The sequence below is a fragment of the Stegastes partitus genome, unplaced genomic scaffold (assembly GCF_000690725.1).
Source record: "Stegastes partitus isolate 25-593 unplaced genomic scaffold, Stegastes_partitus-1.0.2 Scaffold1201, whole genome shotgun sequence".
NCBI classification, from domain to species: domain Eukaryota; kingdom Metazoa; phylum Chordata; class Actinopteri; family Pomacentridae; genus Stegastes; species Stegastes partitus.
In genome coordinates this window covers 293,754-318,409 of record NW_007578932.1, presented here as the reverse complement: position 1 = coordinate 318,409, position 24,656 = coordinate 293,754, and the positions used below count along the sequence as shown (strand labels likewise).

At 39.8% G+C, this 24,656-nt stretch overlaps 1 protein-coding gene across 1 annotated transcript in view; it reads left to right on the top strand.

Moving 5' to 3' along the window:
• chchd6b (coiled-coil-helix-coiled-coil-helix domain containing 6b) overlaps nucleotides 1–24,656 on the top strand; it is a 60,696-nt gene that overhangs the window by 17,630 nt on the left and 18,410 nt on the right. Inside the window, exons 5-6 of the mRNA XM_008297228.1 lie at nucleotides 4,868–4,951; nucleotides 11,354–11,424. Coding sequence (XP_008295450.1) covers nucleotides 4,868–4,951; nucleotides 11,354–11,424 — 155 coding nt within the window. The remainder of the gene's footprint in view (nucleotides 1–4,867; nucleotides 4,952–11,353; nucleotides 11,425–24,656) is intronic.

The window sequence follows — 24,656 nt, the reverse complement described above, 5'->3', positions numbered from 1 at the left end:
GGGATAATGGCTTATTTGAACATGTGTTGAAATGAAACCATGTGAGAAGTTTAGAGGGAAAAATCGCTTTTTGTTGGAGCTGAATAACTCATAGCCATTTGTAATGTGAGTGCAACTACACACTGCTTATTGTAGGACATCAGATGCCAAAAAAGATGGAAACCGCTAGAGTTGTAGTTTTAAAATGTTTTATCCATTTTGTTATTATCATAGAAGGAACTGAAGCTGTCAAAGACATGTAGTAGAGTACCAGCACAGAGCAGCATGTAGTGGAAACACTTAAGTAAGGTACAAGTATCCCCAAAATCGTCGTTAGGTACGGTACTTGAGTAAAAGGTAATTAATTACTCTCCACCATTGGATAAATCCACTTTTTTTCCCATTTTTTGACCAGTTTTCTGACCCTTAATGTTGGCACTTCATTAAACTTCAGCTAGTGGTGGTCAGGGTAGAGTCGTAGATGGAAAGCTGACATGCCACTCGGATCATATGCAACACTCACATTCATATTTACCACATCTTAAGTTTGGAAAAAACGATTTAGGATGACTAAGGCAGAAAATAACTAATTTAATTTCATATGTTGTTTCATTACAAACTAGTAAGTTACTTGGTCACAGAATCCATGTTGGGACACGTTGGATACATTGTGAGCCTGTTAAAGGCTAAAATTACATCCCAGCACAACATCAGACATCTGGCAAATTACATTTTATAACTACCAAGTAGTCCTCAGCCTAACATGTGCGACCTTGATTACTCTATAGAAGGCTGTGCTAACCTTGTTCCCTCCTTGTTCTGCTTCTGACTTTTTCCTTCTTCTGTTATCTCTTTCTCTTTGCTGCGTGTTCTCTTGCTCTCCACATAATCTGTGGCTGTGCCTTTCTCATATATGTCTCAACCTCACCTCTTTTCTTCCCTTCCATAATATGCTCTATAATATACTTTTACTCTTTTGTGCTCTTCCTCTTTGTCTCTAAAACCGTCTCCTCCATCCGTGTGCCTTCCTTATGCACTCTGCTGTCTCACTAACCCCCCTGTTCGTTCTCTCTCCTAGCCAGCAGATTTGGATGCCTGGGTAAGCAACACTACCATTGCTAGTGCCTCCTTTTTTTTTTTTTTTTTAAACTTTTTCTTGCTCTTCCTTTCTCTCCCTCACTCTCTCTCTTCTCTATTCAAATGTCATGTTTTCATTGTGCATTAAAGCGAGGCTGTGAGTGTGCTGCCGCCACCATTCCACACACCAACACTTTGGGAGGTATTCAGCTAGAAAATTACACATCATCTGTGCTGCTGGCAGAGGTGATTTTACACACAGACACACATACACACACATCCCTTAAGCATCAAACAGCCGCTGTAGAAAGGAAGAAAAAAAAGCGCAGTGAGCACAGTGCAGGGATTTGCAGATGTGCTGTTTGGGGGGGTGCATGTGTCAGTTAAATTCGGATGAGATTAGATTGGATTACAATAAATGTAATGTCAATCAGTGGGAGTGTGTGTGTCTGCACGCTTGCATCCAGCATATCAGCAAAGAGCACAAAGATCAGTAGATCAGTCAAGGAAGACATTGTTGTTCCATCTGATCTATATCACTCTCACTAATGCACAATTTGTTTACTGTAATCAGTCATCATTACACCATGACAGGATGCGAGTGTGTGTTTGTGTGCATGCATAGTATGTGTTTTTATAATACACACTGTGTATTTCAATACTACATGAGTCCAGGCCCTGTTTCTGCCTTTTTGCTGCTTCGCTCGCAGCCAGTTTCATTGTGTTAACGCACCGTATCATGTTCATGCTGCTGTTGCACCACTTTGCTCATTACACGTATTGGTTAGTAATAATGTGTGTTCTTTAGTTCCCTTCGCAAGCAGCAATTGACAGTCATTTCAAAATGCAGGCACACACATGTCAACCTTTGCAATCTGCATGTGACACATGTGAAACGTGTAAAAGCCTGAAGGAATTCAATCATCCTGTGCATACTATATAACTATCTTTCTTAAGGTGATGCACTTTTCCCATTACGTGCAATGCAGATTGTGCAGATGCTGACGTTCTTCTTTGAAATACTGCATAATCTCCACAACATGACCAAACTTTTAACAGATGTTTTCCATGTAGTAGTTCAATTCAGGTCACTGAAGTTCAAGTTGAAATCACTTAGTTCTAATCAGTCAGTGTTAATGCAGTACATGGGCCATGTTCTGAAAATAAAATTGATAGCAGCTTTTCATGTGAACCTGACAGTACCTTTTATTTATTGCAAAACACATAATACAGGAATGTTTTTTTGTTCTGGGAGAAAATTTCTCATCGTTCAGTCGATTCAATTCAACTCCGTTTATCCATCCCATCCATTGTCTGTACACTGCTTTATCCTCTGTAGGGTTGTGGGTGAAGGCAGGGACACCCTGGACAGGTCGCTAGTCTATCACAGGGCTACACTTAGAGACAGACAACCAAGCACACTCACATTCACAATTTAGAGTCACAAATTGACCTCAACATATTTTGGGACTATGGGAGGAAGCCGGAGAACCCGGAGAGAACCCACACAGGCACAAACACAGAAAGAAGCAAACCCAGGACCTTCTAGCTGTGTGAGGCGACGGTACTAACCACCTCCCTACTGTGCCGCTCTCAATTCAATTCATTTCCATTTACTTTTGTTTTTAATGTTGTGAATGGATGATCTAAAATAAGCTGAATTAGTAATTCACTGTGACACTGAGCTCATGGCACAGTGAAGAATCACTGTCCAGTTGTGTGCTTGTCAGCCACCTACACTAATGTATTGACGGTCAGCTGCCCCATGCCTTGACAGCGCTTCCTTTGGTTTATGCTCATCTCTGTCTCTTTCTGTCATTTGCTTTTCACCTGTTCATTATTCTTCTTCTTTCTGATGTTATTTTAATTCATATTTATCATAAAGGAATTCTACTTTTGAAATTCTGAAATGATATTGACACACTGTTATGTCTCATTACTGTAAAAAAGAAAAAAAAAAAGGTGTTTCCATCCCAAAAGTTTCATAACATCTTGTAAAATCTTTGTCTTAAAGCAAATCTTTTATTTTAAAACCCCAATGCATGTACATGTCTGATTTCAAGCTGAACTGGCTACTTGTTTTCACAGCTTATCTTTTTGACATCTGCTTCCTGTCTTCCTCTGCTTGCATGCTGCTACGCCATAGCCCAAACTATGGGTCTTCCTACAGCCAATCCGCCATCTTGCTGCCTGTCAAAGCTTGGCTCAGCGGCTTATTAAAGCCTTTCACCTCATCCTAACGCCAGCGACGCCATGTCAGCCTCTGCCACAGCTGTGCCAGTCTCAATCCACCCGAGTAGTTTTGTAAGTTTCGTTGCATTACGTGGACCCACCACCGTTCTGTTGTATGTGAATTTGTTGTGTAGATGTGATGCGTCAACCATTGTATATTTCTGATATCATGTTGTACTCATAGAGTGGATGGATGAGGAAACACATAAGCTCCTGGAAAAATACAGCTTTGAAAAAGCTGCAATTTTATGCTACAACCACACACTTGGGGAGGGTATAATCATATTTACCATGGTCTCCAAAATGTCAGTGGTGGGAATCTGTTGTGAAGGAAACTTTTTTTATATTTAGTTTGCTTGCTGATGGTGAAAATATTTGTCTGATGCTGTAGCTTAGCTATCTTGGTAGAAATGTGGAAGTTGTAATTTCCATCAGTGGCAGTTCATTAGCAGATACAGTAGCTCAGATGTATGCTCACATTATGATTATACAGTAGTTACAGTTCAAGTAGCTGCTGTGGGAAGCACAAGGATCGTCTGAAATGTACAATCATTAAGTACCTCTAAATATAATACTGTAGTAATACGATCAAGTTGTCATTTCTAGGTAGTCATGTATAGGGATTTGATGTGGTAATTTGTTTATTTTGTTAATATGTTATTTAGAAGATGTGCATGCACTGTTAGGGATTAATATGTCAAAATTTAAAATAACACAAACTCCAACTCAAAAATAATTTTCTTTATTTTTTCTTTCCACATGTTTAATTAAAAGAAATTGTATACTGTTTATCCTTCAGACTCTATAGACTACTACCTGTGATTTGTAACTAATCTACTGGTACAGAGAGGTGGCTGCATTAGAGCCTAACGACTGCATATTTAAATTTCATCCATCCATTATCTATACACCGCTTAATCCTCACTAGGGTCGCGAGGGGGCTGGAGTCTATCCCAGCTGACTTAGGGCGAAGGCAGGGGACACCCTGGACAGGTCGCCAGTCTATCACAGGGCTAATTTAATTTAATATATTTAAATTCATTTGTTTTATTGGGAACCGCTCTGATTGTGGTTGCTGTTGTGCTTGAAACTGAGGTAGAGTTGATTGATAGATACGACTCTGATAGATGCTATTATAGATTCACTATACTCTAGTCTTTTATAACTGTACATCATAGGTGAGATGTGTATTCCAAGTTGTCTTATGGGCTACATCTTTCTGTTTAAATGACACCAGTGGTTTTTGTCAGTGAAAGCACCATGTTGCCTTGTTTTTTGACCACTCACCAGTAGCTGCTATCCCATGCTCCTAAGCGAAGGAAGCCAGTTACCTTAAGCATTAATTCATTCATTTCTAAAGTTTCAATTTAAAACTGTTACATGAAATTTTATTGTTTCGGTACCAGATTTTTTTTCCTTGTGCTTTTCGGCACAGTCAGGATTGACATGCGTCAATGTAAACAATATCTACCACAGCTGTTCTTTATATTCTACTGCCCTTTTTTTTTTTTTTTTAATTCAAAAATGCAGTGTTTTTATTAGTTGTGTTCTTTGTTGTCTCCATCTTTCTCTTGCTCAGGCAAAACAACTGGAGAGAAAAGAAAAGGAGCTGGCGAGCATATCCAGTTTCTATAAAGAGCAATTAGAAACACTGGAGAAAAAGGTAAGGGCAATTTTCCCATATTATGAACATGTATATCATTATAAGAAAATCAGCAAAACTCATCTGAAACTCCTTCCCTTTAAGCATATTTCGCCAAATTCAGTTCGGTAGTTGCGCCGTATTAAATGCTGTTTCTTGCGTATCGTTTGCTAAATTGAACGTCCACATTTTTTGGAGCGCTGCCATGATCTTATGTAAAGCAGTGAGAATATAAATCTTTATTCATCATTTCTTTCTGGGAAGATTTTTATCTGGGTGTTTAGTGAGCAAGAAACTGGGATTTAAAATTTTTGACATGTTTAACAGGAGACCTCAGTAATGAGATAAAACCCTCCTGTAGGCTTTCACCGAAAGGATGTCCTCACACATTTGGAATATCAAAACAAATCTTAAACTGACATATTACTCACTCTCCTTGGAGATTAAAATCTTGTTGAAATACTTTCTATCTTCTCTATCTTGGAAATGTCAAGCCCACATACCGGTGTCAAAATGTAAATGAATTGAAAGTTTCAGCAGACAGATGAGAGTCACGACTTGCTGTTGATGGACCAGCACTCAAGAGAGAGTTTCTCAGACAGATTCAGTTGCCTAATAAAATGTACTGTGCTTTTCTCATCACTATGTCCTTTTTTCCAACAACCCTGTTGTCTTTTTTCAAAATAGAAAAAAATAAAAGTGGCTTGTTGTGTGCTTTTAAGAAATTATGTCCTGTGTTCCCTCAACCTGAGCGCTAATGCGTCGTTGATATTGTGCACGCTGTAAAAGCCATAAGCACAGCGGTTTGATACACAGTAAACTTGGGCAGATTTGTTAAAAGACTTTGTGATGAGCATGTTTGACAGCAGGTATGATTTTAGGGCAGGAAAATATCAGCTTTATGCTCTTAGTGATTTGCAGATCCTGAAAGACACGACAAGAAGCAGGAGAGTTAAATTGCAGAGTGCAAACGTAATAAAGAAAGGAAGGAAACAAACTAGATAACACAGATGACAAGCATACTGAAAGAATATGAACAAAGATGGTAAGATGTTGAGGAAAGAGGGCACAGATATTTTTCTTTTGTTAAAGATACATTGACATTAACTGACAACAGAATATATAATAAAGCCATGAAAAGGGAACAGGTATGCATATTTACACTTTGGCCCAGCCTCTGTTTCTCTCCTCAGACCCACAGCTCTCCCTCAGGTCTTCAGTAGGCACTCTTTGGGACTTGACTCCCATCCCTCCTCTCCCCTCCCCTCCATTTCTCCCTCCCCGCGGCAAGGCCCATCAGGCAGACGGGGGACCTTATCTAGTCCCTGGCACTCGCCTCCTTTAGGCCTCTGAGAAAACCTTTTACATAGCCAAGTTAAATGGAAGGGCTCCTGCACGCCGCGCAGCAAGCAGCACATGCTGCAATGCTTGACGGAAGAGACTGATTGGCAGAAGAGTGCAGGATGCTCTATCTTTCTCCGCTTACTGCAGTCCTTTTTTCTATCTTTTTTTTTTTTTTTTTTTTCACCCCTCACTTGCTTGCAGCTGACCTGCATGTGGATGAGGCAGTGAGAAAGAGGGGGACTGAGAGGGAGAGATAAAGAGGCTATATGGACTGTGCATTAAACAGACCGTCTATCCTCAGCCAGCGTCCATCTCCTTCCTTCTCTTCCTTCATTTTCCAGTCTAGCACTGCATTCATCCAGCCCTCCTTTCATGCCCCCTCTCCATTTCCCTGCCTATCTTCATTCCTTTCACTCTCTCATACCTGTTGCAGATTCCAGTTGGGCTGAAATAAATGGCCACTTAAAAGTCGAATTGTGACTCACCCAGGTCTTATACATAAACACAAGACACAAGCTGAAATGGTAATATGTCTAAATTATGATTCAGTCGAGTCTTTAGGAAAGCATTCCATGGTTTAGCACTGACAGATTGTCGAGGCCTGCTCCAGCATCAGTATTAAATTCTGTTAGCTGCCTGCAAAGCAGAGATTTTAAAGTATTGAATGTCATTGTTTGACTATCAGTCCTTTTCTTGTCTGCTGTTGATAATCTCAGAGGCTGGAGCTTTTCCATACAACAGTATTGATTTTTCTGGAGTCAAAACACATGCACAAGCAGACAGGCATGCACATGCAATTTTACTGTTTGGGTGTCTCGATGATCTGAGCCAAATATTTAAGCCAAAGGTAAGAACAGGTAGATTAGAAGGAGAATCCACTGGTAATTGGTGTGTGATCTTCCCTTGAATCAACATTTTACTTTGGCTTAGCGGCAGCCTTTTCTAATAAGCTAATAACTGTGTATGCAAGTGTGTGTGTGAATTTATGTGTGTGCTTGTGTGTATGTCTGTGGTTGATTACTTGTGTAAAAAAACACATACAAACACACTCTCGTGTCCAGTTTGCCGAAGGGATGAATGATGATAACAGACTATTATGTTTGTCCAAAGGCTGTGGATGCAGTCTGAGTCCACGACTGACACAAATGTGAAATGTGAAAAACGCCTTGTGTGTGTATGTTTGTGTGTGTATGCATGCTGTCATTTCAGAAGTAATTGTCATAGAGTGGCAAATCCACTGCACAACTTTGAAATTTCCACTCTTCCACGCACATACACATATATAGCACATGTACACATACAAAAATACACATAAAGACTGCAACAGCACCTATACCTCTAATTCTCCTCTTTCCCAATCCTCTCCTCTCTGCCTCTCATTTATTTTTGGATGCCTCCCTAATCTCCCCGCAGTGTACAGGTGGAGTATATCTGTCTTCCTGCAACATACCCTATGACTCTGTAAACAAGTCTCAGTTTAAAATTCACCTCTTTTAATCCCCTCTTCCCCCCCCTTTGTTGACTGCTCCTTCTGGAAAAAAAAAAAAATTAATCCGCCTTCGTCCAAGCGTGGAGCGTGAAACAACTCCTCCCCCAAAATCCTGACATCAACCCATCTCAGTCCGCAGCTCCTGGAGGGTGTTCAGACAAGTGCGCACGCAAGGATCATCTGAACACAAGGATTCACCTACAAACATAGATTTAGTCACACACCTGCATGTATGCAAGCTTATACACAAGCGTGGCACACATGCGCCCACACTAATCCCCTCCATGAGCGTTTCCAACAACCCCAAAACCTCGCTTTCCCCCATTGAGGGTTATCATCCCCCCTTTCTGTCTCCCCGCATTGGGCTTTTGTCCCCACGGGTGGAAATGACTGGGAAGAGCTCAGAGTGTGTATGCCAGTGATAGTGCTACCACTTCTCTGGTGTTATGAGACCTGAGCTCGGGCTGTTGCTTGGGGCCTGTTCTGTCAGTAGACACAAAATAACATGTGGATACACATGAACAAAAAAACTGTCTGGATAAGCTCAACCTACTAGTCTAAACACTACTATTGCACTCCCATTCTACTCATTTCCCCCTTAATTCCTTGTTGTATTTGCATGACCAGAGACAAGCATTAACAGGTACCATTTTCTTCCCGTAACTTTTAAATACCTATTTTAAAAATGTCTTTGAACAGAGCGTTTCTTGACTGTGTGTTTGCATGTTTGTGTGGGCAAGGTGAAGGTGCTTTAGTCGGAAACATGAATTGGTCTCCATTCAGAAGAGGCTCCAAACTGTAGGTTTCCAGAGAATCTCACAAGAACACATGATTTACAGTGGTAAAATACAGTATTTGCAAACCAGTATTATCAAAAAATGTAAGCATTACAACTGTTGCGTAACATTAAATTATAAGAGATCTGGGATTTTCGTAGCCCTGGATAAGTATTTATCTCATTCCAAGTCTGAGCACTTTATCAGTCACTGCCTGACCCCTCCGAAGCCTTATAGACGGAGCTGGAAGGTACACCAATAGACCGTCTTAGCTGCAGACATTTTGACTTGTCACAATTGGAAAAGCACTGGTCTATTAATGGTGGCAGCATTCCACCTAGAGGAGATTCTGCTTTTGTGCATGCTGTTTCACTGTCGTGGCTTACAGGGACACTTAATGAAACTGAGCCATCATTAATTCCAACTGTGCTTCCCCTACTGTTACAAGTCAAAATGTCTGCGGCAAAAAAAAAGGTTCAGTCAGTAAGAAGTTCACTATACCTTTAAACCATCCACTTGCTGCTCCCCTTGCTGATGCCCTACTATGTCCTGCATAATCAGAGACACCCTTGGGTTTAAGCCCCTCTGCAGCTTCTTTTTTATCTTAGTTCGAACACTGGATGTCCCACAAGGCAACCACAGACTTTCAAGTTTCAACTCTCAGCTTTCCTCTGTTGAGCCTACCCACTAAGCCTTTGACCTGAGGCTAAAGGCTAAGTCACAAACATGTGGCTAGCTTCTTACCACATATTCCCAAGAAGCAAGCCAAAGTATTAACTAGCTCCCTTCCAACAAAAATGAGACTTGATGTCTCTTTAATGTCAGTAAAACTAGGGCTTGGTTTCTGAAGCTATCGAATAGAGACATTTATTAGACTAAGGAAACATCCAAGTAAAGGTTCCAAAGTCTGAAACTGTCTTTCTGTTTCAAAAGGTAGATGATGCTGAGGTGAAGTACACTTGACTTCTAATCTCTGGAGCTGCAGTTGTTACCCCCCTGTTGAAATGTGGTATTTAAGCCTCGTCCATACATTGGCAATGGGGAGACTTGGCGACAACAGAAGTCTAATCCTGAGTCCTGTCCTGGATAATCCAATATAACACAGCTAGGAAGCATAACTGGTGGGGATGAAGTCTTACACCTAGGGATGTTTGGCATTTCCACATGTGAATTACTGTGACTGCCAAAACGGAACACAAACTCAGATAGGACAGGAAAGGTAAACTGTAGTTGGACACAATTATTAGCTTCTGGTCTAATGTACATTGCCGATAGATGTCTGAATCACTGTCCACATTTCTGTCAAGATTTTTATCGATTCATAAGGTGTTGTGGAAATTGTCTCATTCCCTGGTTGGAAAAGCAAACAAGTCAGTAGGACATCTGTGGGCAGATTTAAAATAGTCCTCAGATTTACTGTTATACATCGATAGCAGTGAGGGACTCATAGTGGACAGTTAGAGACAAAAGGCTAAATTTTGATGCGGCAGAACCAGAGAAACAATCTTTTTTTTAGTCATCAAAAACCTGGCGCCTATTTTACCCACAATTCATCTTGACCACTTCATCACAGTAACATTGTCTGGGTGGATACTTTAGACACTACTAATTTGAAATACCCTCCTTCACACTACCCTTATGACTTCAATTTTACTGTCTTTTCTTTAAAGAACCGGAGAGAAAATGGTAGAGGGGCAGATTATTACATTGTAGGGAATACTTGCAGATAGGATTAAGGAAAAGATGCCTATGACATTACTTGAGTCTTCTCCAGCGCCAGACATTCAGATCAGGAATAGCATGTCTGCAGATCAGCTTGAAATAATGAGATATGAAAATGACTAGGGGGCACTGGAGGAGTAGAGGGCTCGGGATTGTGGGGGAGGTTTGTGTTTGATCCCATCTCTTCTCTGCTCAGTCACTTCAATTATCTTCCTCTCCTATCACCCCATCTATTGGGAATATAGGGAATAATTAAGTAAAAGCTTGAGCGCTGCGGTTATTGGTTTAAAATGGTGATTACTGCACTGTGAATGTGTATGAGAGGGTGGCGAGAGAGATTTGCTTTGTGTTTGGGGTATTCTAGACAAACTGTATTTCATGTGTTGTGACACAAGGCCTGCAAGGTGATCATTCATCTCGCTGAGCTGCTGATTTCAAATATACTTTTTGTACTGTGGCTGGAAATCTGCATCCCTTATACATTTTTCTAAAACTATTTATGCTCTTGGCTAGTACCTCGTCAGTACATCACATTGCGAGCAGCTCAGACCACCATGCAGTGTAGTTAACACTGTGACCACTGATTATTCCGGTAAAGGTGTGCTGTATATGACCTTGCCCTCTAGGCACAAGCTCCATCTGTGTTGTAATTGCTATTTAAATGCCACACTTTCTCGCATGAAATAAAACATTATGGAGTACCAACAGACCATCAACATTCAGATTTGTAAGCAGGCTGTAAAATTCAAAGGTCACTAATTTAACGAATGTGACATTTCCTTTGGTGCTTTATGCATTTTGCTTATCGTTGCTGGCTTATTAGAGCTTGTATTAAATCTAAAAAAGTATCTGTAATTGTTGTAAGATTATGTAGATATGCATGTTGTTAAGTTCTAATTCATGTGACTTGATGACTTTTACAGAGTGTCTACTGGGTTTTTTTATATTTTGTGATCTAACGTTGAATTATATTAACTCCTGAGCAGCACACTTCAAACTCAAAATATCAAGAAGTAGAGCGTCTGCAGAGTTGTAAAATACTCCTGAATTGATTCTCACAAATTCTTTCTCTCTCTATCTCTTTGCCTGCAGAACTTTGACAACTACAAGGAAACGGCTGAACAGTACAACAAGGCAGCTACTCAAGCTGAGGCTCACATCCGGTAAGTACTGTGAATTTGCTTTGCAACACAGTATGTGTGGAAATGATACTCTAGGATACTAACTTTTGTTACTCCCTTATTTCTTTGAGTCCATCTTTGGCTTCGCAGTTTACTGCATACACCTGTAAACAATCTATTAGTTGAGATTTACTGTACAAACCTAAATGTAAGACAGTCACTGTATGCCACATTAGAAACAAACTCTCAGCACAGTATAACACAGAGAAAAATCTGTCCAATAGTTGTCAGAAAGTAGATGTGGTCAGAGACCAGAGTGTGAAGGCTATTTGCAACACTAGTAAGCTGTTAATGTGAACACTACACCTCCTGTAGCTGCTCACAGTTACACCTGTTTTCTGCAGATAGTGGTGGGACAAGCTGATAATTTACAATTATCACCTTTCATTTCATGTAGAACAGTACTTTCACAAAACTCTCAAATTAAATGTCAATCGTCACTGTTTTCCTCTCCAGACAAACATGTTTCACAGAGTGATGAACTATGTAAACATTTTGGAAGTTAGTATTTGGCCCTACTGAAACTCATTGTAACTATTCCAAACAAGGTGAATCAAACTTTATAGTTTTTATCGTGTAACTTTGTTGTAGGATCCATATTGTAACAAAAAATATCTGGATAATGCTAGAAAAATGATTGTAATAGTACTATGGTGTATAGATTCACTGCTGTTAGGTGACCTCTCTAGTACAAGTAAAGTATATTTGACTCATCTTCTTTTGACAATTTAACATGTTTGCCTTGTTTTTTGCATTAATTATGTGAAAGTTACCCTAGATTTGACCTGACAGATGAACATATCTCATTTTGCCTAGTTCAGCTTCTCTTGTCACTGGGTAAGCTCTCTGTTGCTTTATTCTCTTCCATTTTTTTTATAGTGTTGTGAAAAAAAAAATCAACCCCCTCCTGATTTCATCTTGTGTGTATCTCCTACTAAACAGTTTTGTCCTATTAAACAAATAAAACCTGAGTAAACACAAAATCACAATCTAAATGATAATTGTATGTATTGAAGCAAAATCGTATTTAATACCAACTGGGACTCTGTGAAAAATAATTCACCCCCAAAGGTATTTAGAAGGGATATCCAGAAGTTTTTTTGGCTCGCAATGGCTCCGATGCGAGTCATTTATAATTTAGTATCTGCCAATGCTCGATACCATTTTCCTAGATAATGCACTCTTCAAATATTGCAAAATATCTACAGGGGTTTAGCCAGTAAAGGGGCACCATGACAAAGTCCTCTGTAATGCCTAATGACCTCCAGTCAGCATCGTGTATTAAATCAAGTTGGGATCAAGTAGGATTGCACATCATGTTTCTGTGGCTTGAAACTGCAATATCAGCACAGGACACATGCCCAAAGTATTCAAGTTATATAATTTGATATATATTAATTGTTTATTGGTTGATCAAGTTGCAGTATTTATGACACCTGTGTAACAGTGGTCATAAACAAAGGATCGGTCTTATGTTCATGGAGATACATTCAATTTTAAAATTGCCTCAGTCGGCCTCAATCACAATCACACCTAAGATTGGTTACAGGACGTCCCCAGTACTCAGTTAAAAGAACTACCTGAATAATTTGTTTCCACTGGAATAGACACACCAAGGCGGGCTCACAACCAGCAAATGAAATACATTCCAGGTAAAATGAGGAAGAAGGTGACTGAAATTGATTAGTCTGGGAATGACTACAAATTTGTTTTTGAGGCTCTGTGTCAAATGCACTGTGAGAGACATTATCTACAAGGAGGAGAGTCTGAACACGAGGGAACCTACCCTGAAGTGGCCGACCTTCTAAAATTCCTCCAAGAGCTTGGTGAAAACTCATCCAGGAATTACAAAAGATCCACGGAAAGCATCCAAGGAACAGGCCTCTCTCCTCTGAATAAACATCAGAGCACCACCTTCTGAAAGACAAGGGTCATAACAGAACAGATGGGAAAGCTGCAAAGTAAAAACCACAGCTAACCCAGTAAAACATGAAGGCTTATCAGAATTTTGCCACAACATCCTACCTTGATGACCCTCGAACCTTTGAAGTGCATGTTAATGATGTTGTACTTGAAGCATTTGGAAGACAGAGGTCCAATTACACATGGTCTAATACCAAATTTCCACAAAAACAACATTATACTTACATTAAAACATGGCACTGGCCATATCATATGAGGACACTTTGCTGCTTCAGGGGCAGGGCAACTTGCCATAACTGAGAGAAATATCAATTCTGCTCATTTGACAGAAAATCCTGAAGGCGCATGTCAGGTCAGTCTCTGAGTTGAAGCTCAAGTGCATCTAGGTTATGCAACAAGACAGTGACCCCAAGCATAAGAGTAAGTCCACCTCTGGATGACTCAAAAGGATTAAAATAAATGTTTTGAAGTGACTGGTCCTGAAAACAACAGTTCATGCTCAGAAACTCTGTATCACCAAACCAGTTCTACAAAAAAACATGGGCCAAAATTCTACCACAGAAATGTCAGAGACTGATCTCAGATGATCAGAAGATTTCGATCGTTGCTGCTAAAGCTGGTAAAACAAGCTATTTAGAGGGGACGACGATTACTTTTTCACAATGGTGTTTTTAGATTTTGGTGAACCTATTTGCACCGATAGTAAAGTTATCATTGAAAACATGTATATTGTGTCTGTTCAGGTTGCCTTTGTTATATGTTAGATTTAGTTTCAAGATCTGAAAGGGTGAAAAAAAAATCAAGAAAAAAGAAATCTGTTGTGGGTCAGATATGCAACTTTTTCATGCAAAGAGAAAGGGAAATGAGAAATTGTTTTTTGTGCTCCATGTTTTTTTTTTTTATTTGTTCATGTGGTTTATTGGGACTTACTATTCTGTCAAGTGTCTATTATTGTTTCTACATTAACATCCTCCCCATGTTTTTTGTATAGTGATACACCTCAATATTCACAGTGGTCTTGTTGTTATTACAAGCTTAGCAGTCACTGGGAATAAATTATCAGTGACTTGGCATCACAGCTTACTCCTAGAAACACTGTGACTTTGCAAGAAGCAGAGGTTTTGCTCTGGTATAGCAGAGTTCAGACCTCTCCTATTATCAAAAAGGATGACAGTATTAATAATCCCTGACCTGCAACCACACTGATGCTGCCAGAGTGTTGCTTTGTCGGTCTGTGCTCCTTTGTAACAGTCATTCTCACCCTTTTTTGCTATATAGTCAGATAATCATTGGTTTTCCTTTTTTTTCACATATCTGGCAATGATTATCGTGATATTTTATGGTTTTTCCATCAACACATGCTTTTTTATGCTCGCTTCAATGTCTAACCGTTTACCATTTCACTTAAGTTGAAATTAAACATGGCGAAAGCCTGCTGCCAGCAGTGTTAAATACAAATCTTGTTAGTTCCTCATGAAACACACCAAAGATTTAAAATGTTCTCCCTGCAGAACAGTAATAATGTAACACTCTGTTTAATATTGAATTCCAAGCTGCAGTTTTAATAACAATATTGATATAAATACATTATGATTGATGAAAATCATATTTTTTTCTTTTTGCTCCACTTTGCTTGCAGTGTGTACTTTATAGACAAATATTAAACAAGTTGTTGATTAGTCATTAATGGGTTGGCTGATGATGTAGCACAGAACTTATTGTATTTGAATATATCATTTTAGACACTCACCATCACTGTCAGTTTACAATTTTGCTGTACCTTCAACATTTTACAACCTATCCAAGGATTTCCATAACATGCTCCCTTCCAACTATTGAAATTGTCACAGAAAGGAAAAATATAAAACACTACAATCCTGAAAGTAAATGTATGATTCTTCTTCTTCTTATTACTGTTATTATTGTGAAGTCAGTAGTATAGCGTAGAAGTACACAATATAGTACACTCCAAGAAACAGCAGGAGGAAAAAGTAGGTGCTTGGGGTTTTTTTTTTGTTTTTGTTTTTTTTTTGTCAGCTTTGTACTGTATGATGGGCAGTGACCTCATCCACAACACTGCCATCTTCACGCACCTGGCCCATTGAATTCAACAGCGTACAATTCAAGTCCAAAATCTTGCCCAAATGATTACATTTGCAAAGATTTGCCATTGTCCACAGCTGCATGGGAGAGGTCAGAAGATCACTTCAGCACAAGTTTGCTGAAGGAATAGCATTCAGCCCCGCCACAATATGTTGCTATTATTTTTTTTTTCAGCGCTCACACAAACTTTCACTCCTTTTCCCTCTTTCTATCTCTGCCACACATACAGGCCCATTTTGTATTCAGGCAGCCATGCGCTCGTCATGTTCTGTCAGCATTTGGGCAGTGTTTCATTGTGCCGTGGTCACGCTGTCATTTCACACTACACTGACCACCCAGTAATTATTCTATTTACCCACTGCTGAAAAGGAGGGGGGCAGCAGTGGGGGGTACAAGTTATGTAGCTACAATACGTCTTTTTCTTCTGTCTTTGTATCCATCTCTGTCTCCAGTTCAGCATCTCAATCTCTGCCTTATTGTCTCATTTTCCTAATTCTAAAATCATTTTTCAGTCTCACTTGTTATTGCTCCGCACATTGTTGTAATGTTTCCTGCCTTTATTTTTTGCCCTCAACCTCTTTTTTTATTTTTGTTGTCCTGACACTGCTCCTCTGTTCTGTCTTCGTGTTCTTAGTAGGTGTCAGATAGTCAAGGAAATGGACTGAGCTTAATGTCAGGTGAAAAAAAAAAATCTCTGCACTCCCACTTGTAGTGTTTGGGTATTTTTGTTTCTCTGGGTGGTTTCGGTTGTTGCTGTTACACCTGACCTCGACATCTGCTCATAGGTAGATACGCATGCCAAAACATTACAGCCACAAGCCGCTTAATAGGCTTACATGACATGGAAATGATAAGCAATTAATAGGTAGTGCAAGAGTCTGGACTTAGACCTCCTTTAGTACTCCTGGGACTTTAGAGTAAATTGCTGAATATCGAAATGCAATACATACAGATAAAGGACAGAAGTGATTTTATACTTGCAAACACCAGACTAGGGCATCTCACTTAGTGGCTGAGAAGATGTCATGACATACATTCTGATGAGGTGAGTTTTAAAGGGGGTTGACTTGGGTTTTTTTTTTTTTTTTTTTAGGGCTGAGACCAATACTGAATATTAATAATCAAGGTCAACGATAACCAACACATTCCTAGTAAAAATGAAAACCTGTAGGGAGAAGTTGCAACTGACAGTGACCATGGCAGTATTAGAAGAAGAGGCAGCAGCAGTATAATGCAGTGTGCCATGTTGTGGATCTCTTTATAGGTTATTTACCAGCTCTAGTGTTCAAATTTTGTTGAAAGCAACTGTTTTCAGCCAGTGTAGGAAAAAGCACATATCGCTTTAACCCCATTTTTGGTGGCTGAAATCAGGAACAAGACTCTAGATTAGTTAAGGACACGCTGGTACAACTCCCATTTAGTAATTTCCTGGTTTTTATTGATAGTTGCAGTAGTTCCATTTTACCTATTTCCCATCCTTGATTCCAGGACTGGCCCCAAATAGTTTAAGTGCAAACATTTAAGCTAAAAGCTGCCTCTCATATTTGAGGTGAGTACTTTGTTAAAAGCAGGGCATCAAGATGAAAGCGCCCTGGGATATTGCCTCTCTGTTCCGACACTGGACAGGTCACACTCTCTAAAACATTAACCCTCATGTGGAGACATAGGCGGTGGTAAAACGTTATCTAGTGTCATTTTCTACTTGCCTGGACATGAGGCATTTTAGAGGAGTTCATCCATTAGCCTTGCCTTGGGGTATCTGACTACCTATATTCTCTAAAAATACCTTGCTGTGGTAACCCGCAATATTGCAGTGAGCTTACCTTAATATCTAAAAATCCATTAATCCTCTTTAAAAAAAAAAAAGTGTTACCCTCAAAGTGTTGGCGAAGACACAATCTAAGTGAACCTCAGGTGGATGTCTGTGTGAGGATTCACCATAAAGTAACTGCTGACAGTTGGTAGTTAAAAGCCTTCTTTCATGTGAGTCTGTTTTATGTACTTTATTCTGTATATGTGTCTAGTTCTGTGTGTATGTGGGTAGCATGTCCAATTAGGGAAACAGACAGGTAGCTTACTGTAAGGATCCCTGTGCCCTCCAAAGTAGCAGACTGCTAGTCATTACTACAGGCAGGACCTGTCTGCAATGTGGACTTACAAAGATTTACCAGTAGCACAGAAGGCTGCAGTCCCCTACACACCCTTCTGCCTCTGAGAGAATATAGACAAACACACAAACACCCTCCAAGGTTACAGGCCAGATTTATTGATCTGTTCAGTTAGGTAAGGGCCTTGACAAGTCTGTCCTAACAGCGTTCATTGTTCTAACCATCAAGAAGAGGTCTTCAAGGGTTCACACTTGTCCTAAAAGTTTAACTCAGGATCCCTGTCGGGTTAGGGCCAAATTGTATTCAGTCTAATCAGGTTCCTTAAGGTCCTGTTGTATTGCTGTAGGTTTCAAACCTGTTTGTGTGGAACGATATCGATGTACTGATCTCACTTTTCCCCAAATTGAAGATCGGTACCAAACTGAATGGGATCATTTTTATGTTCGGCACAATGAGGCCAGATTGCTGTAAATGTAAAATCCATGTCAGTAGGCCACTATGGCTGAATAGATCTGATCGTTTAGGACCTTATTAACAAAGAAACTATATTTAATTGTAGCTGCTGCAGTCTGGGTAACACACAGCTCTGACCACATGATGGATCACAGTTATTGCAAGACAAACTCAGGTTTAGATGGGTAGAATGACCTATGAAGGGCTGAGAAAATAGTGTTTGCAAATCATAAATTAATTTGGGATTTTTTTCTTTCATTTGTTTTTGTATATCAGGTTATTTTATCCATAGGTCTGTTTGGATCAGGACCTCTAATAGGAACTTAACGCATCAACAGAGTATGCAGTGTTATAAACAGGGATGCATCGATACCAGATGTTCTCAGGTACTCAGACTCCTCTCTGTGAGACTACTGTTACACAGCCACACCCGATACCACTTCATGGCAACATAATGTTGACTTCTCATTAGCTGAGCAGGTAGGCAGAGGAGGTGCAATGTCAGCAGTTTGGAAATATTTTAGGATAACAAAAATGAAGCAGACCGCAAGCTGTGCTCTGCTAAAGTGTCAAGAGCAGGAGTGAAAAATAGCTCATTTAGGAAACGCAGGTTGATAAAACATCTGAAGAGCCAACAAAACACAGAGATCAAGAAGTTTTCTAATGCCAGCAGTGGGACACGGCAACAACCAATTTTGCAGCAAATACCAGAGAAGCAAAGAAAATGCCCAGGGACCACCCACAGTCTGTAAAAAATACACTCTTACCTTGTGCATTCCTCTTGATGAGCAGTTGTAGATAATGTGGGATTCCGTATGAGAGTCACCACATCACAGACACTGTACTACCAAGCTACACAGCTTTGTGAAGAAACACATCAGCAGCCTGTTGCAGAATATTTCGATCTTAAGTTCTGTCTGCTTATATTTGGTCGAGCAGTGTCAGCTAATGTCTGTAATCTGTTGAGTTGGACAGTGGACTGAAGAGGATTTTATTCTGTAGAGAGTTCTATTTGCAGAGCACTTTTGGAGGCTACTACGTAATATAACACCTCACTGGTAGATCTGTTAGACTATTATTAAATGCTCATGTCAGTACTTGGTATTGGCAAGTACCCAAAAGTACGTAGTATCGGTGCATCCCTAGATATAAAGGCTAGTAGGCACAAATGAAAGGGGAACAAAGGGACACAATACTCGGGTTGTGTGTAACAGTACCCTGCATAAGAGGCAATGCATGAGATTAATAGTCTATTTTATTGTGCAAAAATGATGTGTTCAGATATAGTACATACTGGAAGCTACACTGTTCTTGTAAAGAAAAGTGAAGTTGTTTTAAAGAAAAGGACAAATGGCATGACACAAAACTGGAATTGAATCTGTTGATAAAAACGCCAGCGATGGAAGCAGATAGCAGCCCAGTATCGTTCCCAACTCGAGTGAGTCGTCCAAGCGCAAGTTCTCCTGATTGAAAAGTTATCAGCGTCGTGATGTCACACACAAACACACGTGCACATGTGCCTCTTATCTTGTTCCGGCATGTCTCCCGTTTTAATGAAACACTGTCCTTATCCCCGAACCTCCCCCACCCCATCTCCCTCTCCGTGTATTCCCACAAAGTGAGGTTGGCGGGGATCAATCAGCCAAGCTAACGGAGTGCGAATTTTTATCCTACATTCCCATCTCCCTTCAGCATTTCGTCTGTCAGCGCATGAAGGTACAGGCAGAGTTCTGTCTGTCTTCAGCCCATGGCTTAAAGTTGTTCTTGATTGTTATTCCCATTTGAGATGGGGACTTTGTAAGTGTTTCGGAGGAGTTGAGCTTAAACTTTGTGACGTTTTTTTTGGGTGTTGTCACATTGTGTGATGTGAGCTTAGTATTTAAGTGCACTGCATCGCTTAGCAAAGGTAGGATAACTGATTATTATGACTACCAGAGCAATCGCAGCTACTGAATTAGGTCACACACTTTACAGGGTTTATGTACAGAATCTGCACCTTTGATTTTGTGTGATTGTACAGATTTCTGCGAGCTGTACTATCATGTTGTGAATTTTATCCTTATGGTAGTTTCATAAAAGCTTTACAAAGCCTCTAACAATAGTAGATGCATGCTCTGTCATTCCTTTTGATCTCACCCCAGCCATGACATCTTTGATCCTCTCTTCTCTTCCCCTCCACTCAGCATATTAAAAACCAAAAGTACAATGCCATGGCTGCTACTTTGAAGGAACCCAAATCCTTGTCATTACACATTAATAACCAATCGCGCACCATACACACACACACACACACAAACACACACACACACACACACACACACAAACAACACCATCTTAGACATAGAGAATAATAAAATGCTACGCCCTTCCGATCTTTTCTTTTTCTTCTTATTGCTTTATTCCCCAATGTCATGCTTTGCAACAGCGCAGAACTTGAGCTCTCTTCATAAAAACCACACACTGCCAAGGTGAGACAAAAAATAATGAGAAACTTTAACGATTTGTGCCTAATCTTTCTCCCTCAACTCTGCACATATTTATGCAAAACGTCACAGGCAGAAAGCAATTGGAGTGTTGTTTTGCTTCCCCCCCCCCATGAAAGTTAGCTATCAAACTAGCTGGGGCGGCTAATGTTTTTCTAATAAGAGCTCACCTTTAATTTCAGTCAAACGAGGCAGTTAGTGCAGATTAGCAGAGGCAATTTTCTGCTTCAGATTCCATTATTAAAACACTCCTGCTATCAGAAAGTTTCTCTTGTTGAATAGAAAAAAGAACGAGTTTTTTTTCCCCCTTGAGTTTGGATTAATACCTTGAGGCTATTGTTGCCGTTATCTCCTATTCTTAGGGAGTAATTCAGAATGCCGACCAGCTGTGAAGGTGCAAAGCCAAACACAAACCAGTCGTATAATTTTAATCATGTGACTCTTAGCAACTGATTTTTAGCAACAGCATCATCTTAATTTTTTGTGCAACAATATGAATTCTCAAGAGCTTACAAGTCCTCTCCATTCAGTCTCCCATAGACCTAATGTCCCTTTTATTCTGAATGAGAGGCATTTAGCTATAAATCTTCTATCCTGTATCTTAAGGCTGTTAAGTATTTTAATTATAACCTTAACATGGTTGCAACCATGTTTGTCCACTTTTATTAACATCAGCTAGTGAATCATATAGCACCAACTGAATGATGGATCACCAAACATCATGCAGACGTTTTGCTAACAGTCAACCTCCTGAGCTTCAAGTTGCGTGGCACCGCATGACGTGGCTGAGGTAAAAATGCAGATTGTGATGGTTGCCATGGGCTACTGTTTGTCCATGCAAGCTGCAAGGGTTATTTGTCATTTAATACATCACTGTCACATTCTCTGTCTTTCTCTCTCAGGTTGCATTCACTTCTCTTTTCATGAATATTCTCTCCGCCAGTGATTTATTTAATCCTGTCGCTCTACCCTCCACTGCGCACACAGCCACACACACACACATACACACACAGACACACACACACACACACACACTAAGACCACACAATACACATACCAATGCAGAGAAATTTCTCCCACAGTCGTGTGTGCGCGCGCGTTTTTATCTCATGCACGCACACATGCAGTGCATTTACAAAGCACAGATCACACACACACACACACACACACACGTATTATGTGTATTTGTCAAGGCAGGGACTACTGAGCTCATTCATATGTGAAGGAGGCATGATTCTGTAATTGCTTTCTGGGATGGCATTGGGGCAGCTGTGTGTTTGTGTATGTGTATGGTGCATGTGTATGTAGTTGTGTGTGCGTGTGTGCGTGCCTGTGTACGTGCACATGCATGATTGCGTATGCAAATGTCAAATGGTCAGCTTCCCAAAATAAAAAGGCATGTCCCGTCATGTCAAGTCTTGATTTGACATGATGGATTATGTGCCTCCTTATCAAATTTAACACTAATTCTTCCTCTTTCCGTCTCCTCATCTTATTATGCAGCCTGCAAAATTATCGCAGGATACCATCATGAAGTTCATTATAGAATAATATAAAGCTGCGACGACAACTGGCACAGTGTTAGATGTTTTGCTAAAATGTGCATTTAAAAAAAAACCCTTAGATAATAAATGTCTTCGAGATGTCTTTCTATTTGGAGTCAGAGAGAGAGAGAGAGCAGTTCTGTCTCGCTCTCTTCTGTTGTTTTCTAGGTTTCTTGATGTTCAAAATACTCACAAAAAAAAACAACGCTGCTTTAGGATGTAATAAAAGTCGTAATGAATTTAAGCATTCAGAATTCCATGACAAACTGCTGGATGTGATATGATTGAAAGCTTCAATCTTCAATTAAATGGACTCTGAGGTGACGTTTTGCTGTCATATTATATTCCATTTTGCACTATTTTCCATTCAGTTCTCTTGTGTTTCATTCATATTTGTTTCTGTTCAGTTCCATTCCAGTGTCTCCTTCGCTTTTCCGTTTTGCTCTGATCTATTTTGTCCTAAAATAAAATTCAACAAGAGAGACCATGTGAAGATCCCATATAAAAGTAAGGAAACAGCAAAGCAATGCAAGCAGTGAACAGATGTGTGTCATGTGTGATGTGGTAGGTGAACACCAATAGGAGATGGTTCTAGGTAGGTGTCAGTTGTTGGAAGGAAAAGACACACTATCCAGTTTTTATATTCTGGAAGGTCCAAATAAACTAGATCAGCTGACAACCCTCCGACGTCTACCAGTGGCCTGTTGAGATTTGCCACGTTGGCCTCTGGGGCAATGGGAGGCTCTCAGAATGATAAGTCGTGTCTATGTGTGTGTGTGCGTGTGTGTGTGCATATGCATATCCCAGTGCTTCCAGTTATGAGTTCTGTCACAACAGCAGGTAAATTACCACAAGCAACAGAGCACTCAAGGATTACCCTCTTGTAGGATTAGCATTCACTACCTGTACGTGTGTTTTTGCGTGTGTGTTTATGCCTGTTTGTGGGTGGGTGGGGGGTTTGGGGCGCGGATGCGATTGTGTGCTTTTGTCTACGCATGTACTGTACTGTGCGAGTCAGATAAAAAGAAAAGAGAAAGTTTGACTTTGACTCTTAAGCTGCTTTGTTGATGCATAATTCATCTCCACTGGCTGCACCTTGAAGCCTTTGAAACTATCTCAGCTTCTTCAGCTGCAACTAAAACAAACTCCAAATAATCTCAAGTGTTTTTATTTTCTTTTGCTCATCGTAAGATTTATTGACACAAACCAGAAGTTGTTGCTGCCGGTCTTGCTGTGTTTTCAGCAAAGCCTAACTTTAAGAAAACACCTACAACACTCCCCTGTGTCTTCCTCTGTGTGGCTGTAGTTGTGCTTTTCATTTGTAAATCTGGTAGTTAGTTGTTGTGTTTTTTAAAATTCAGTGTCTCAGAAGGAAACACATACTTTTTTCCCCCCATCTTTGACGGAGACTGAAGGTGTAGATTTATATTGTAGTGACTGCATATCAGTGTTGCAGTAGACACATTTTAAAGTTTAAAGCTCTTCATCTAAGCATTACATTTACTACCTTGATCATAACCATGAAGTCTGTGAATAAAAAGCAGACTTTTTCCTGCAAGAGGAAATTCTTACCTCTTGAAGGGTTTTAACTTTGCATTAAATGAAAATCACTAGTGCCAAGATGCAAGGAATTAAGAATGAAAACTGTTTTTTTTTTTAACCAGTTTATTTAATTTAGGTTTTATTTACTCAAGCACAATAGCCATTTTTGTTCATCAGATGGTAACAACAGGCAAATGCATACATTTCTGTCAAAGTAGCAAAGACTTATTGCCTTTACTGGATGTGTATTTGCTGTCACACATGGTTACATCCCTAAAAGACACATTCTGAAAAAAACAAACAAAAAAACCCCTGACAAGTTATCAGAACACACACACGGAAATACATTTCTTTCAAGGACATTTTATTTAAATCGCAAAACTAAATTTACAGTTGTAATTATTTTATTACATTGCAGTGCTACAAGATCCCATGCTAACATTATGCTAAATAGTTTTAGACTTTCCTTTAAAAATGCTTTGCTGTCATCCAATGTTGTATAAAAAAAAAAAAAAGTTCAATCTGCAACTGACTGGTAAGAAATGGTGTCAATAACATGCTACTGAAATACTATAAAAACAAAAAAGCGGGGGGGAGGAAGTCATATTCATATTCATAGAAAATACAAGAAAATGGATCCTTACTACTTTTGCATTTTTTTTGGAGATCCAGAAAATCATTCCCTGATCCTCCTCTGTCCTGCTTTTTTTAGACGTACTGATTGTATGAGTACCCCAGCACTGCTACCCAGTCAAGCTTTAAAAGACATCAGCGCACCTGTATAACAGTTCAAAAAAGCTGCTGTAATTTGGTGTGAACAGGTCGTCCCTGTGTCTCTTTATTTTGTACTTCTGGAACCTTGTTCATTAGAGACCTGAGAATTGTCTGTTGCACGTATAAGAGACTCATTTAGTCACTTGCGACTCAGCCAGGTTAAATGTTATGTTAAAGACATTTGGCAGGAAACGCTTAAAGTATGTTTTAGGGATGCTACTCTGGCCTGGTTTGATTAGTGAGCGCAGGACTTTATATTTGGGTTTTATATCTTTTCTTCTATT